Source organism: Quercus lobata, chromosome 2, assembly GCF_001633185.2.
Source record: "Quercus lobata isolate SW786 chromosome 2, ValleyOak3.0 Primary Assembly, whole genome shotgun sequence".
Lineage (NCBI taxonomy): Eukaryota > Viridiplantae > Streptophyta > Magnoliopsida > Fagales > Fagaceae > Quercus > Quercus lobata.
The window spans coordinates 17,888,370-17,899,748 of NC_044905.1; the positions used below are offsets into that span (position 1 = coordinate 17,888,370).

The following is an 11,379-nucleotide window of genomic DNA, read 5'->3' on the forward strand; positions in this document are numbered from 1 at the left end:
ACCATCTACAAGATAGTCACGAAGGTGATTGTGGCCAAGATTTGCCCCATGCTCTCCAATCTTGTCTCCCCCTATCAAACGGTGTTCGTACTTGGTCGGAAAGGGATTGACAATGCGATTATTGTGCAAGAGCTTGTGCATACCATGTCTAAGATGAAAGGGAGAGGAGGGTTCATGGCAATAAAAATTGATTTGCAAAAGGCCTATGACCGCCTCGAATGGAGCTTTATCCGGGATACCTTAGCTCTATTCAAGTTTCCTAATCATCTAGCTTCTCTTATTATGAGTTGTGTTTCAACCTCATTTATATCTATGTTATACAATGGTAGTGCTCTCGAGCCTTTTCTTCCTTCAAGGGGCATTAGACAAAGGGACCCCCTTTCCCCCTATTTATTTATTCTCTGTATAGAAGTTTTGGGGGCTTTCATCACTGAGAAGTGTGATGCCAAGCTTTGGGACCCGATTATAGCCTCACGGGGAGGGCTGGCATTTTCCCATCTATTCTTTGTTGATGATCTAGTTCTTTTTGCAAAAGCTGATAGGAAAAATTGCTTGGCTATGAAAGATGTCCTTGATTCGTTTTGCTCATTATCAAGGCAAAAAGTGAGCAATGCAAAGTCTAGGGTGTTCTTTTCTCTTAATGTCAACCTGGATACTAGAGCAAACTTGTGTGAGATCCTAGAATTTAGGTCCACCCCGACTCTCGGAAAGTACTTGGGTTTCCCATAAAGCACTCAGGCACAAGACAAGACTTTGGGTTTATTATTGAGCGGATTTAAAGTTGCCTTGTTGGTTGGAAAGCAAATCTTTTGTCCTTCGCGGGTCGACTTGTCCTCACCCAATCTGTTATCACAACTGTCCCTAATTATGCAATGAAGTGTGTGGCTCTTCCTTCTAAAGTGTTCCATAGTGTGGACAAACTAAGCCAAGACTTCCTATGGGGATCAATTGATAACAAGAAGAAGCTTCACTTGGTTAGTTGGAAAAAGATTGCTAAACCCAAAAGAGACGAAGGTCTCGGTTTACATGCAGGCAAAGCCAAAAATGTTGCCCTCTTAGCCAAGCTTAACTGGCGGTTGAAAACAGAAACGAACTCCTTGTGGGCCAAGGTTCTAAATCATAAATATATGGTGGCTAGAAGAGTTACAAATGCCCATCTCAAACCTCGGTCTTGCTCTAATATCTGGTCTGCAATAAGGAAAGGAGAGGCAGTGTTTAATAGGGGGTCCAAATGGGTAATCGGCAGAGACAGCCACCTATCTCTTTGGAATGACAAGTGGCTAGACAAAAGGCCACTGCGAAGTCTCATTTCAGGCCCTTTCAATCGCGGTGAAGAGAGCACTTGCTTAAAAGAGGTTACGAACTTTAGTGGATGGCATTGGCAAAAGCTTTCTTTCGTCTTACCTTGCTAATCTATTAACTGCTATTAAAGCCACCCCCATATCATACTCGGCCTTGTATGAGGATCGGCTCTCTTGGTTTTCTTCCCTAAGTGGGCCTTTTGAGCTTAAGGAGGCTTACAAGTTGGCTTGCATGGAAGGTGATGATGATCAAGCCAATCCTTTTAAAAGTGACTAGATTTGGAAGACTATCACCATCCCTAAGGTAAAGTGTTTCATCTGGCAATGCTATGCTATCATAACAACATTTCTGTCCGAGCCACCTAGCATATCGAGGTATGGATGTCTAAACCTCCTACCCAATATGCAATGGTGATCCGGAAACTATTATCCATGTTTTAAGGGATTGCCATTTTGCTCAATGCTTTTGGAATTCATTTCCCTAACCTATGCCACCTTCTCTATTTTATGGGACTAGACTTATGGATTGGTTGAGGTTGAATTGCCGTAGCACAAAAAAATCTCCTTGCTCGGGCATTAATTGGGGGGTTGTATTTCCCTTTGGAATTTGAAATAGTGTTGTATTTAGCAAAGAGAGAACCCGGGCTGATCTGAAGAAGGAGGTAATGGCCAAATCTATTGAATATGCTTATCTCGGAACAAATGGGAGGTCTAGTGGTCTTTGCACAACTGTTAAGGTCAGCTGGCATCACCCTCCTGCAAATTGGGTTAAGTTAAATACTGATGGATCCTTCATTGGGAACCCTGGCTTAGCAGGAGGAGGAGGATTGATCCGCAATGCTAATGGGGAATGGGTGCAAGGTTTTGCTAGAGCTATAGGGACCACTACTAGTGCTGCTTTTGAGCTTTGGCCTCTCCATGACGGAATTCGTCTGTGTATTGCCTTAAAATGTCCAGCAATAATTATAGAACTGGATGCCAAACTCGTGGTGGACCTGCTGCATAAAGAAGATAGAAACCAGAACAGGTTGGATGCTATCCTTAGAGATTGAAAAGTGAGGCTGAGGGATATTCCTGCGGTGAAGATTCAACATTGTTATAGGGAGGCTAACAAATGTGTTGATGCATTAGCTAGGAGGCGAGCTTTGCTTTCCCAAAATTTTGCTATTTTTCTTGAACCCCCTACTGATGTGTCCTTGCTGCTTTGTTTAGATGCAGCAGGGGTTGCTTTTGATCGGTCTATATCTGACCCTAATGTAGTTGTTTAGTTCTTAATGGAATTTCCTTTTTACCACAAAAAAAAAAAAAAAAAAACTTAAAATTTCATATTTTATTCGCTCTTTCTCTCCTAACTTATCTCTTAACTTTAGTCCCTCTCTCTCTCTCTCTCTCGTTATTTTGAATGGCAGTTTGGGTGATTGTAAATTGGTGGTTAGGCTATGGATCAATGCTTGGGTGAGTGGCTGTAAATCAATGTTGAGCTTCGGTGGTGGTGGTTGGTTGTGGTTCGGTGTTTTCTGTGGTGGTGGTTGATTTTTTTTTTCTTTTTCGTTCAGTTTCGATGGTGGTGATTGGTTCAGTTGGGTGGTGTTTCAGTGGTGGTGGTGATGGGCAATTTTCGATGGTTGGGCTAAGATTTGGTGGAGGTTTTTTGTTTACTGGTTTGGTGGTGTTTTAGTGGTGGTGGTGATGGCTGGGTTTTAGTGGTTGGGCTAAGTTTTGGTGGTAAGTGGTTGTTGGTAGTAGTGGGATTGTTAGATTTGGTAGTGGTTGTTACCTGTGTAGGTTTGATGGATAGAGAGAGAGGGGGGGAGATGAAAGAGAGAGATGAGAGAGAAGAGAGAAATTGACTTGTTTATATTATTTAATGGAGGTAGTTTATCTATACTACTATTCAAGGGGCTTCACCTACTTGGGATCCTTATTTTCATGGTTCAAAAATACCCCTACACTTCTAGATTTAAATAGAGATAAAATTAAAGGACAATTCGATTAAAAAAAAAAATCTCACTTCCATGTAAAAAATGGCCTCCATAATCAAACAATTTAGTTTGGCCTCAAAACAAAAATTTATGACTCCATCCCTCGTCCTTTGAATCCCAAGAAAAAAAAAAAACTGACATATTGATAAATGTGAAGTATTCTTTTGTTCTAGGTCCAGCCTAGGGATGACAATTCGTGTTCACGTGTCGGGTTCGTATCGTGTTGACTTAGGAGTTTTCGACTATATAGGTTAACACTAACTTAACATGTTTATTAAACGAGTTAATATTCTCCAAACCTAACATGACCTGTTATTAAACAGGTCAGTAGTGTTGATCTGTTTATTAGATTTTATCAAAGCGGGAAAAAAATATAAATTTTAATATTAAACAAATTAATTTGAACTATGAAAAACCAAAAAAATAAGTTTTTTAATATAAAATTCATAATTAACGATTAACTGCTTCACAAAATCATTTAAAACTAAATTATATTTCAATATTACAAATAGTTAATCACAATATGTCAAAAAAAAAAAAAACCACAACAACTAATAAGTTTATATACCTAGGATTCGAAGGGTATATTGGTAAATGTCATTTAATTAAACAGGTTAGATGGGTCAAACAGGTTTTATGGGTTGGACACAAACTTGACATATTTATTAAACAGGTCAGTCGTATTAATCCAAATATAACACAAACCCATTAGGGTTCAATCTATAACCAGCTAATTTCGTGTCATGCCATGTGAGGTTTGTGGGTTGTTGAATTTTGCCACCCATAGTTCAGTTGAAATCCTGTTTTGGTATACTTTCATCTAGGGGTGTTCACCAAACCACACAAATCTGAAATCGCAAAGACTGCACCAAAATCACCAGTAAAACCACACCAATAGGGCATTGCACCGTATGGTGCAGTGCAGTTTACGGTTTTATAATAAGAAAATCGCACAAACTGCACTACATTGCACTGCACCCTCTCTATATATTAATATATTAATTTTTTTAAAATTAAATATATTATTAATAGTTTAGTTTTCAATGGAAAAAAAAATAGTTTAATAACTCTAGCAAGTATTGATTAGGAAAGTCAGCCACTAACTCAATAGTTTAAAACTTGGCCCAAAACAAAAGGAAAAATCAATTTTGAGTTGGACAGGAAAAACCCAAAATTTGAAAAGTATACCAGCTTTAAACCATTCAAACCGTATCTTATACACCAAACTGCACATGTGACCGTAAAATTGAGGTGTGGTGGGGTTATGGTTTGGCTAAACCCTAAATCACACCTATAGGCTCCAAAGACGGGCTTGCTGGGCCAAACCACTATTTGGGCTCACAATTTATTTATCTGGTGGGTCTGGGTATCCTACCTTGAGTTGTCCTAGGCTAAGGGACCCAATAAGCTCACTTTTCTCTCTTTCTCAATGTTATCTCCTCTCTGCCTCTCTCACTCTTTTCTTTCCTCAAAATTGCATCCTCTAACTATCCATTCGTTTCTCCTATTTATAGCCTTTGTTAATGGGGTGATCATCATTATCTTCTCCCTTAGTGCAAAGAAAGGTCCAATGTCAATGAACTTAAGTGGATTTTTAGGTACGAGTGACTTTGGGAACGGTTCCCACTTCAGTAAATGTGTTCGGCAGCGGAGTTTCCTAAGGTTTTGTCAAGCACTTAAATGGCGATGTGACCGGGCAATGTGACCGAGCATGTACATAGTGCTCAGAAATGGTTTCCCGAGAATCCCGTGAGCGAGGCGTACGCAGTCCGCCTTTTAAGTGTCCAGACAACACTCAGTTCAGATTGGTAGTTATTTGTGGGTTTGGGCCGAGGCTCTTGCTGATGTGAAGGTTGGACCCTTGGCCCATATCATTGATTCATGGTCCAAGGCCCAATATGAACTTGAACGTTAGGTGCCGTACAATAGCCCCCCTTGATTCATCTTCAGCCCCCGGGGACGAATCAAGGAGTCAGAGAGGCAGTGTTTTGCTTGAGAAATCCAACGGATGTGCTTGGGTGGTTACAGCGGTCCTAAATGCGCTCCTCAAAAGACGCGTCTCTTCAGACCCTCTGGTTCTGCCGTCATTATTACCTGGCGGTTCACAAACTGAGGCGCACGTGTGGATTGCTCTGGGCATCTCTAAGGTCACTCCCTTTTTACTTCATCATTGCTAATTAATGTTACTTATTGTACACCAACTGATGCTTTCCTTGGCTCTTATAAATAGTTCATCTTAATCCATTTTCTCACTTTTCACTCTCTGTTACTCCGAAATTTCTCTCTGCCGAGCATTCTCCTGCGTTCCAATCCACTAACCCAGAATCCTCCTCTCCCTTAGAGCCAAAAGTAAGTCTTCTTCCTTTTTCCTTTGTTTTTATTTTTACAGTTTTTTTTATTTATTTCGAGTTGGTTTGCCCATGTCGCCGGGCTGTGGCGACTAAACAATTATTTCCTGGTTTTAAACAGTTTGCTTGATTTCTAAATTTGAACTTAATATCACCGGGTTTTGGTGATGACAAAATTGATTTATCATGCTTGATTTTGATTTGTGTTATTTGCCGATCAATTGTGATAATGCATGTATATTTTATCCTTCTTGTGTATACTTCAAAGTTTCCGTAAATGCATGTGCGGTTTTCCCTCGTTAGGTGATAGGGATTGAACCGAGAAGTCGGATTATGCTCTTTGGAATTCCGAGCAATTTTTCCACCTGCTCGGTGATTGGGAACGAACCGAGAAGTAGTCTTCTATCCTTAGAAAAGTTTTAAGTGAGGTTTCCACCTGCTCGATGATAGGAATCGAACCGAGAAGCAGGCTTCTGTCCTTAGAAAAGTTTGAGTAAGGTTTCCACCTCTTCGGTGATAGGCATTGAACCGAGAAGCAGGCTTTTATATTTAGAAAAATTTGAGTAAGGTTTCCACCTGCTCGATGATAGGCATCGAATCGAGAAGCAAGCTTCTGTCCTTAGAAAAGTTTGAGTAAGGTTTCCACCTGCTCGGTGATAGGCATCGAACTGAGAAGCAGGCTTCTGTCCTTAGAAAAGTTTGAGTAAGGTTTCCACCTGCTCGTTGATAGGGATCGAACCAAGAAGCAGGCTTCTGTCCTTAGACATGTTTTAGTAAGGTTTCCACCTGCTTGGTGATAGGGATTGAACCGAGAAGCAGACTTCTGTCCTTAGGAAATTGAGTAAGGATTCCACCTGCTCGGTGACAGGAATCGAACCGAGAAGCAGACTTCTGTCCTTAGAAAAGTTTTTTAGCCGCTTGAATTTTCTTAGCTTCCCCCGTGTCCATCAACCGGACATAGTGAATAAAAAGAATTTGCCCGGCAAGAATGAACTAGTTGCATCTTTATCATATGAGTCAGTACAATGTACATTTTTTCATGCATGGACGGTCAATGATAAAACTTCTTAAGATTATAAGCATTCCAAGGTTGGGGCAAAGGTACTTCATTCATGTCTTCAAGATAATACGCCCTCACGCCTGCAATGGCTGTAATTCTGTACGGTCCTTCCCAAGTTTGGGCTACCTTCCCGGCATTTGTATCTCGCATGCTTCCTACTGCCCTTCACAGTACCAGGTCTCCGACGCTGAATTCTCTCACCCTTACACCTCGGTTGTAACGCCGGGCAAGCATTTGTTAATACTCTGCTAGCCTTATGGTTGCTGCTTCTCGATATTCTTCAAGTAAATCTAGGCGCTCCGTCAGTTGACCTTTGTTTTATTTCGTATTGAATTCTGAAACTCGTGCGCTACATAAGTTGACCTCGGCTGGTATCACGGCTTCAGCCCCGTAAGTGAGAGAGAATGGGGTTTCACCCGTGGATCTTCGAGGAGTTGTCCAGTATGCCCACAAAACATTGGGTAGTTCCTCAGCCCAGTTGCCCTTCGCTCCTTCCAGCCTTCGCTTCAAGCCGTTCACAATTACCTTGTTTAAGGCCTCAGCCTGGCCATTGCCCTGGGGATACGTCGGAGTAAAGTACTTGTTCCTGATGCCGAGATTGCTGCAAAATTTGTGGAAACCTCGACCGTCAAACTACAGCCTGTTATCCAATATAAGGGAGTCCGGGACCCCGAACCTGGTGATTATATTCTTCCATATGAATTTCTTCACATCTACGTCCCGGATATTGGCCAAAGCCTCTGCCTCTGCCCATTTGGTGAAGTAATCAACGGCTACCAACACGAATCTTCGATTGCCCGTTGCTCGGGGAAAAGGCTCGAGTATGTCCAGCCCCCATTGTGCGAAGGGCTAAGGACTGCTAATCGGGTTCAAATGCCCGGCAAGCAGGTGTATCAGAGGGGCGTGCTTCTGACACTGCTCACACTTCCGAACGTATTCCGCGGCGTCCTTTTGCATCTGGGGCCACCAGAATCCCTGAGTCATGCAACTCGGCCAAGAGTTGGCCTACTTTCTCTAGGTGTAAGCATGAAAGATATGACCCTCCAAATGACCTACGATAGAGTTTCCAGTCTCCGGACAACCAATACCGGGCAGCCACCCTGCAGACCTTGTTGGCCTCCTTCTCATTGTCTGAAATTGGTCATCGGCTAAGAAATCTATGATGGGGTCCATCCAGCTCGGTCTAAGTGTTGCGACTGCTGTGACTTCGACTTTCGCAGCCCGCTCATTTCCTGCCACCTTAATGCTGGGCTCGGGGACGAGTTCCACTCTGATAAGCCGGAGAATATCCTTGGCAATTGACGATGCCAGAGTGGCGAGAGAGTCGGCATGTCTGTTTTGTGCTCGGGCCACTTGAATCACCTTCACCGTACAAAAGTCGTCCATGACCTGCTTCACCAAGTCTAAATATGCTTTCATCCGAGGATCTCGAGCCTCAAAACTCCCCTGCACCTGATTGACTATGAGCCTTGAATCCGAATAAACCTCTACATCCCGGGCTTCCAACCGTGAGACTACCCTCAGTCTGGCAAGCAAAGCTTCATACTCTGCCTCATTGTTGAAGGCATTAAACCCCAACCTGAATGAATGCTCCAAGAGAATTCCTTCCGGGGTGATTATGACTATCCCGGCTCCAGCCCCTTTAGTGTTGGAAGCCCCATCCACATGTACCTTCCACGGGCGGTGCTCCAACTGACAGACCATCTCCCCTTTAGGAGAGAATTCTGCTACAAAATCAGCTAATACCTGCCCCTTTACTGCACTTCTCGGCTTATACCTCACATCGAATGCCCCGAGCCATGTCCTCTATTTAGTTATTCGCCCTGTGAGATCAGATCTTTTCAATAATGACTGTAGGGGATGTTCGGTCAGCACATATACGGTATGAGCCTGGAAGTATTGAGGCAATTTCCTGGTAGCATGCACTAGGGCCAACACCAATTTCTCTAAGGGCAAATATCTGGTCTCAGCATCAACTTGAGTCTTGCTGATATAATACACGGGCTGTTGTACTCCTTGGTCCTTTAAAAGCACAACACTTACAGCATGTTCAGATACCGAGAGGTACATGAACAATTCCTCTCCGGGCTCTGGTGCACTCAACATCGGTGCTCGCACTAAGTACTCCTTAAGGTTTTGGAAAGCCTTTTCACGTTCATCATCCCATCGAAACCTCTTCCACTTCTTCAAAAGCTAATAAAATGGACGGTAGCAATCTAAAAATTTTGAGATGAACCGGTTGAGAGCGGCCAGCATCCTGGTCAACACCTATACTTCTTTCGGGCTGCTCGGCGACCGGAGACGAATCACGACCTCTATTTGGTTGGGATTGACCTCTATCCCCCTGTTGGTGATCAAGTACCCCAAAAATTTGCTAGCCCCCACTCCAAAGGCGCATTTTTCTGCATTAAGACGCAATGTGTGCTTTCGCAACACCTCGAACACTCCCCGGAGATCCTCTACATGTCGGACCTCTTGCTTGCTTTTTACCACCATATCGTCGATATACACTTTAATCGTATGCCCAATTTTATCCCGAAACATCCTCATCATCATCTGCTGGTATGTCGCCCTGGCATTCTTTAGCCCAAAAGGCATCACGGTGTAATGATAATTAGTATCGGGGGATATGAACACCATTTTCTCCTGGTCTTCACCGGCCAAGACAATCTGATGGTACCTTTGGAAAGCATCTAGGAAGCTTATCCTCGGGTGCCTGTAAGTGGCGTCCACTAATTGATCAATCTTTGGCATAGGGAACGGGTCCTTTGGGCATGCCTGGTTCAGATCCGTGAAATCCACACAAACCCTCCATTTGCCGTTCTTCTTCCAGACAACCACGGTATTCGCCAGCCATTCCGGGAAAAAGGTCTCCTTTATTGCTTCTGCCTCCTTCAGCTTCTCTACCTCCTGTCTTACTGCCTCAATATGGTCTTTGGTCGACCTTCTCGGCTTTTGCTTCTTTGGGGGATATGAGGGGTCTACATTAAGTTTGTGGACAATAAACCCGGGATTAACCCCAGGAACTTCATAAGGATTCCAAGCGAAAACATCTATGTTTTGAACTAGAAACAACAATACTTGGACTCTTTCCTCGCTACTCATGCTTGCTCCAACCTGAAAATATTTATTAATGTCCGGCAGTATTTTTACATTTACTAACTCCTCAGTGCAGCCAGCCCCCATTCCTTCTTGGGGCTCCTTTGATTGCTATAATGGGTCTTTCCAGGACATATCTTCTTGTTCAACACGCCCTTGTTCGGACGGCCCAGTCTCCTCGTCTCCTACCAGTTGTCTGGTGATTTCTTCATGACTGACCTGATTCCCTCGCTTCCAGTTCACTATGGCAGTAAGACACTGTTTGGCCGCTTGCTGGTCTCCTTTTATTACAATGACACCTCGCTCGGTTGGAAATTTAATCTTTACATGTAGTGTTGATGGGACGACCCTCATTGAACGGATCCATGGTCTTCCTAGGATGGCAGTATACGGGGAAAATGAACTTACTATTGTGAACGTCACATATACCTCTTTCCCTCCCATAATCACGGGAAGAGAGATTTGCACCTCAGGAATCACTACTTTGCCATCGAATCCAACCAAGGGTGAAGTGTGCTTCGTAAGGTCTTCCTTCTTTAGACCGAGTCCCTTGAACATATCAAGGTACATCACATCGGCCCCACTTCCCTGGTCTATCATCACCCTTTTTACTAAGAAGCCGCTTATCCGGGCCGTGACCACTAATGCATCATCATGTGGCTGAATCGTCCCTTCCAAATCGTCATCGTCAAACGAAACGGGCTCCCGTGCAAATTTCATCTTCTTACCCGGTGACTGTAGACCCAGGTTACCTTCTACCGGTACCACTGTCAACACTCCTTTCCTCCTTCCTACAATGAGTTTCTCCAGCGCAACATGGATTATTTCAATTACCCCCACAGGGGGTGGGAGAGGGTTTCCCCTTTGCCGGGTATCTTGCCCTACGACTCTGTCCCTCGAATCTAGCACGAAATCCTTTAAGTGCCCGACCTTGACTAGCTGCCTGAGGTGATCTTTTAATACCTGACACTGTTCGGTGGTGTGACCCTTGTCTCGGTGATAAATGCAGTACAGATTCTGATTCCTTCTGGATGGGTCCCCTCCCATCTTGTTCGGCCATCGAAAATACGACTCGTGTTTGATCCGGTCAAGAATCCTGTGTGCCCGTTCCTTAAATGTCACGCTCACTTCTCCCATCTGTGCGGCCAGCTCTTGAATCGCCAGACCCCCACGAGGCCAGAACGGGAAACCTGTCTGTCGGGGACAATTCATCATCGGCGCTTTGCCTTTACTTTGCAGCCGGTCATCCTCTAATCGTTTGTATTCCTCGATGCGTCTCATAAGCTGCCGCATGCCTTCGGGCGTCTTCTTGGTTAACGACTCTCGTAGCCTGGAATCCTCGGGCAACCCCATCCTAAATGTGCTTGCCGCGACCCTTTCGTTATCCCCGCTTATCTCGTTGTATAGCTCCCAATATCGGCTGGCGTAACTACGGAGGGTCTCTCCTGCCCTCATTTTCATTGAGAGAAGCGCGTCTACTGGCTAAGGTACTCGGTTGCACGTCACAAACCGGACTTCGAACTCTTGAATCAGCTCGGAGAAACTACGTATGGATCCTTTCTGTAACCCATTAAACCACCTCAATGTAG

The 11,379-nt window shown here is 43.9% G+C and overlaps 2 protein-coding genes across 2 annotated transcripts; both read right to left on the reverse strand.

Moving 5' to 3' along the window:
* Positions 1–7,705: 7,705 nt before the first annotated feature.
* LOC115960505 lies at positions 7,706–9,877 on the reverse strand. Its single transcript, XM_031079440.1, has 3 exons — positions 9,500–9,877; positions 8,573–8,884; positions 7,706–8,497 (listed from the first exon to the last, which is right to left on the reverse strand). Exons 1-3 carry the CDS (start codon positions 9,875–9,877, stop codon positions 7,706–7,708), a joined length of 1,482 nt encoding a protein of 493 aa, XP_030935300.1.
* A 24-nt stretch (positions 9,878–9,901) lies between these two features.
* LOC115960515 lies at positions 9,902–11,245 on the reverse strand. Its single transcript, XM_031079449.1, has one exon. It carries the CDS (start codon positions 11,243–11,245, stop codon positions 9,902–9,904), a length of 1,344 nt encoding a protein of 447 aa, XP_030935309.1.
* Between the last annotated feature and the right edge of the window lie 134 nt (positions 11,246–11,379).

Coding starts and splice junctions, on each gene's coding strand:
- LOC115960505 (XM_031079440.1), bottom strand. CDS start 9,877: ATGGGGGCTGGCTGCACTGAGGAGTTAGTAAATGTAAAAATACTGCCG. Junction 8,885..9,499: donor AGAAGAACGGCAAATGGAGG/GTTTGTGTGGAT, acceptor CCATTTTATTAG/CTTTTGAAGAAGTGGAAGAG. Junction 8,498..8,572: donor AATACTTCCAGGCTCATACC/GTATATGTGCTG, acceptor ATAACTAAATAG/AGGACATGGCTCGGGGCATT.
- LOC115960515 (XM_031079449.1), bottom strand. CDS start 11,245: ATGAGGGCAGGAGAGACCCTCCGTAGTTACGCCAGCCGATATTGGGAG.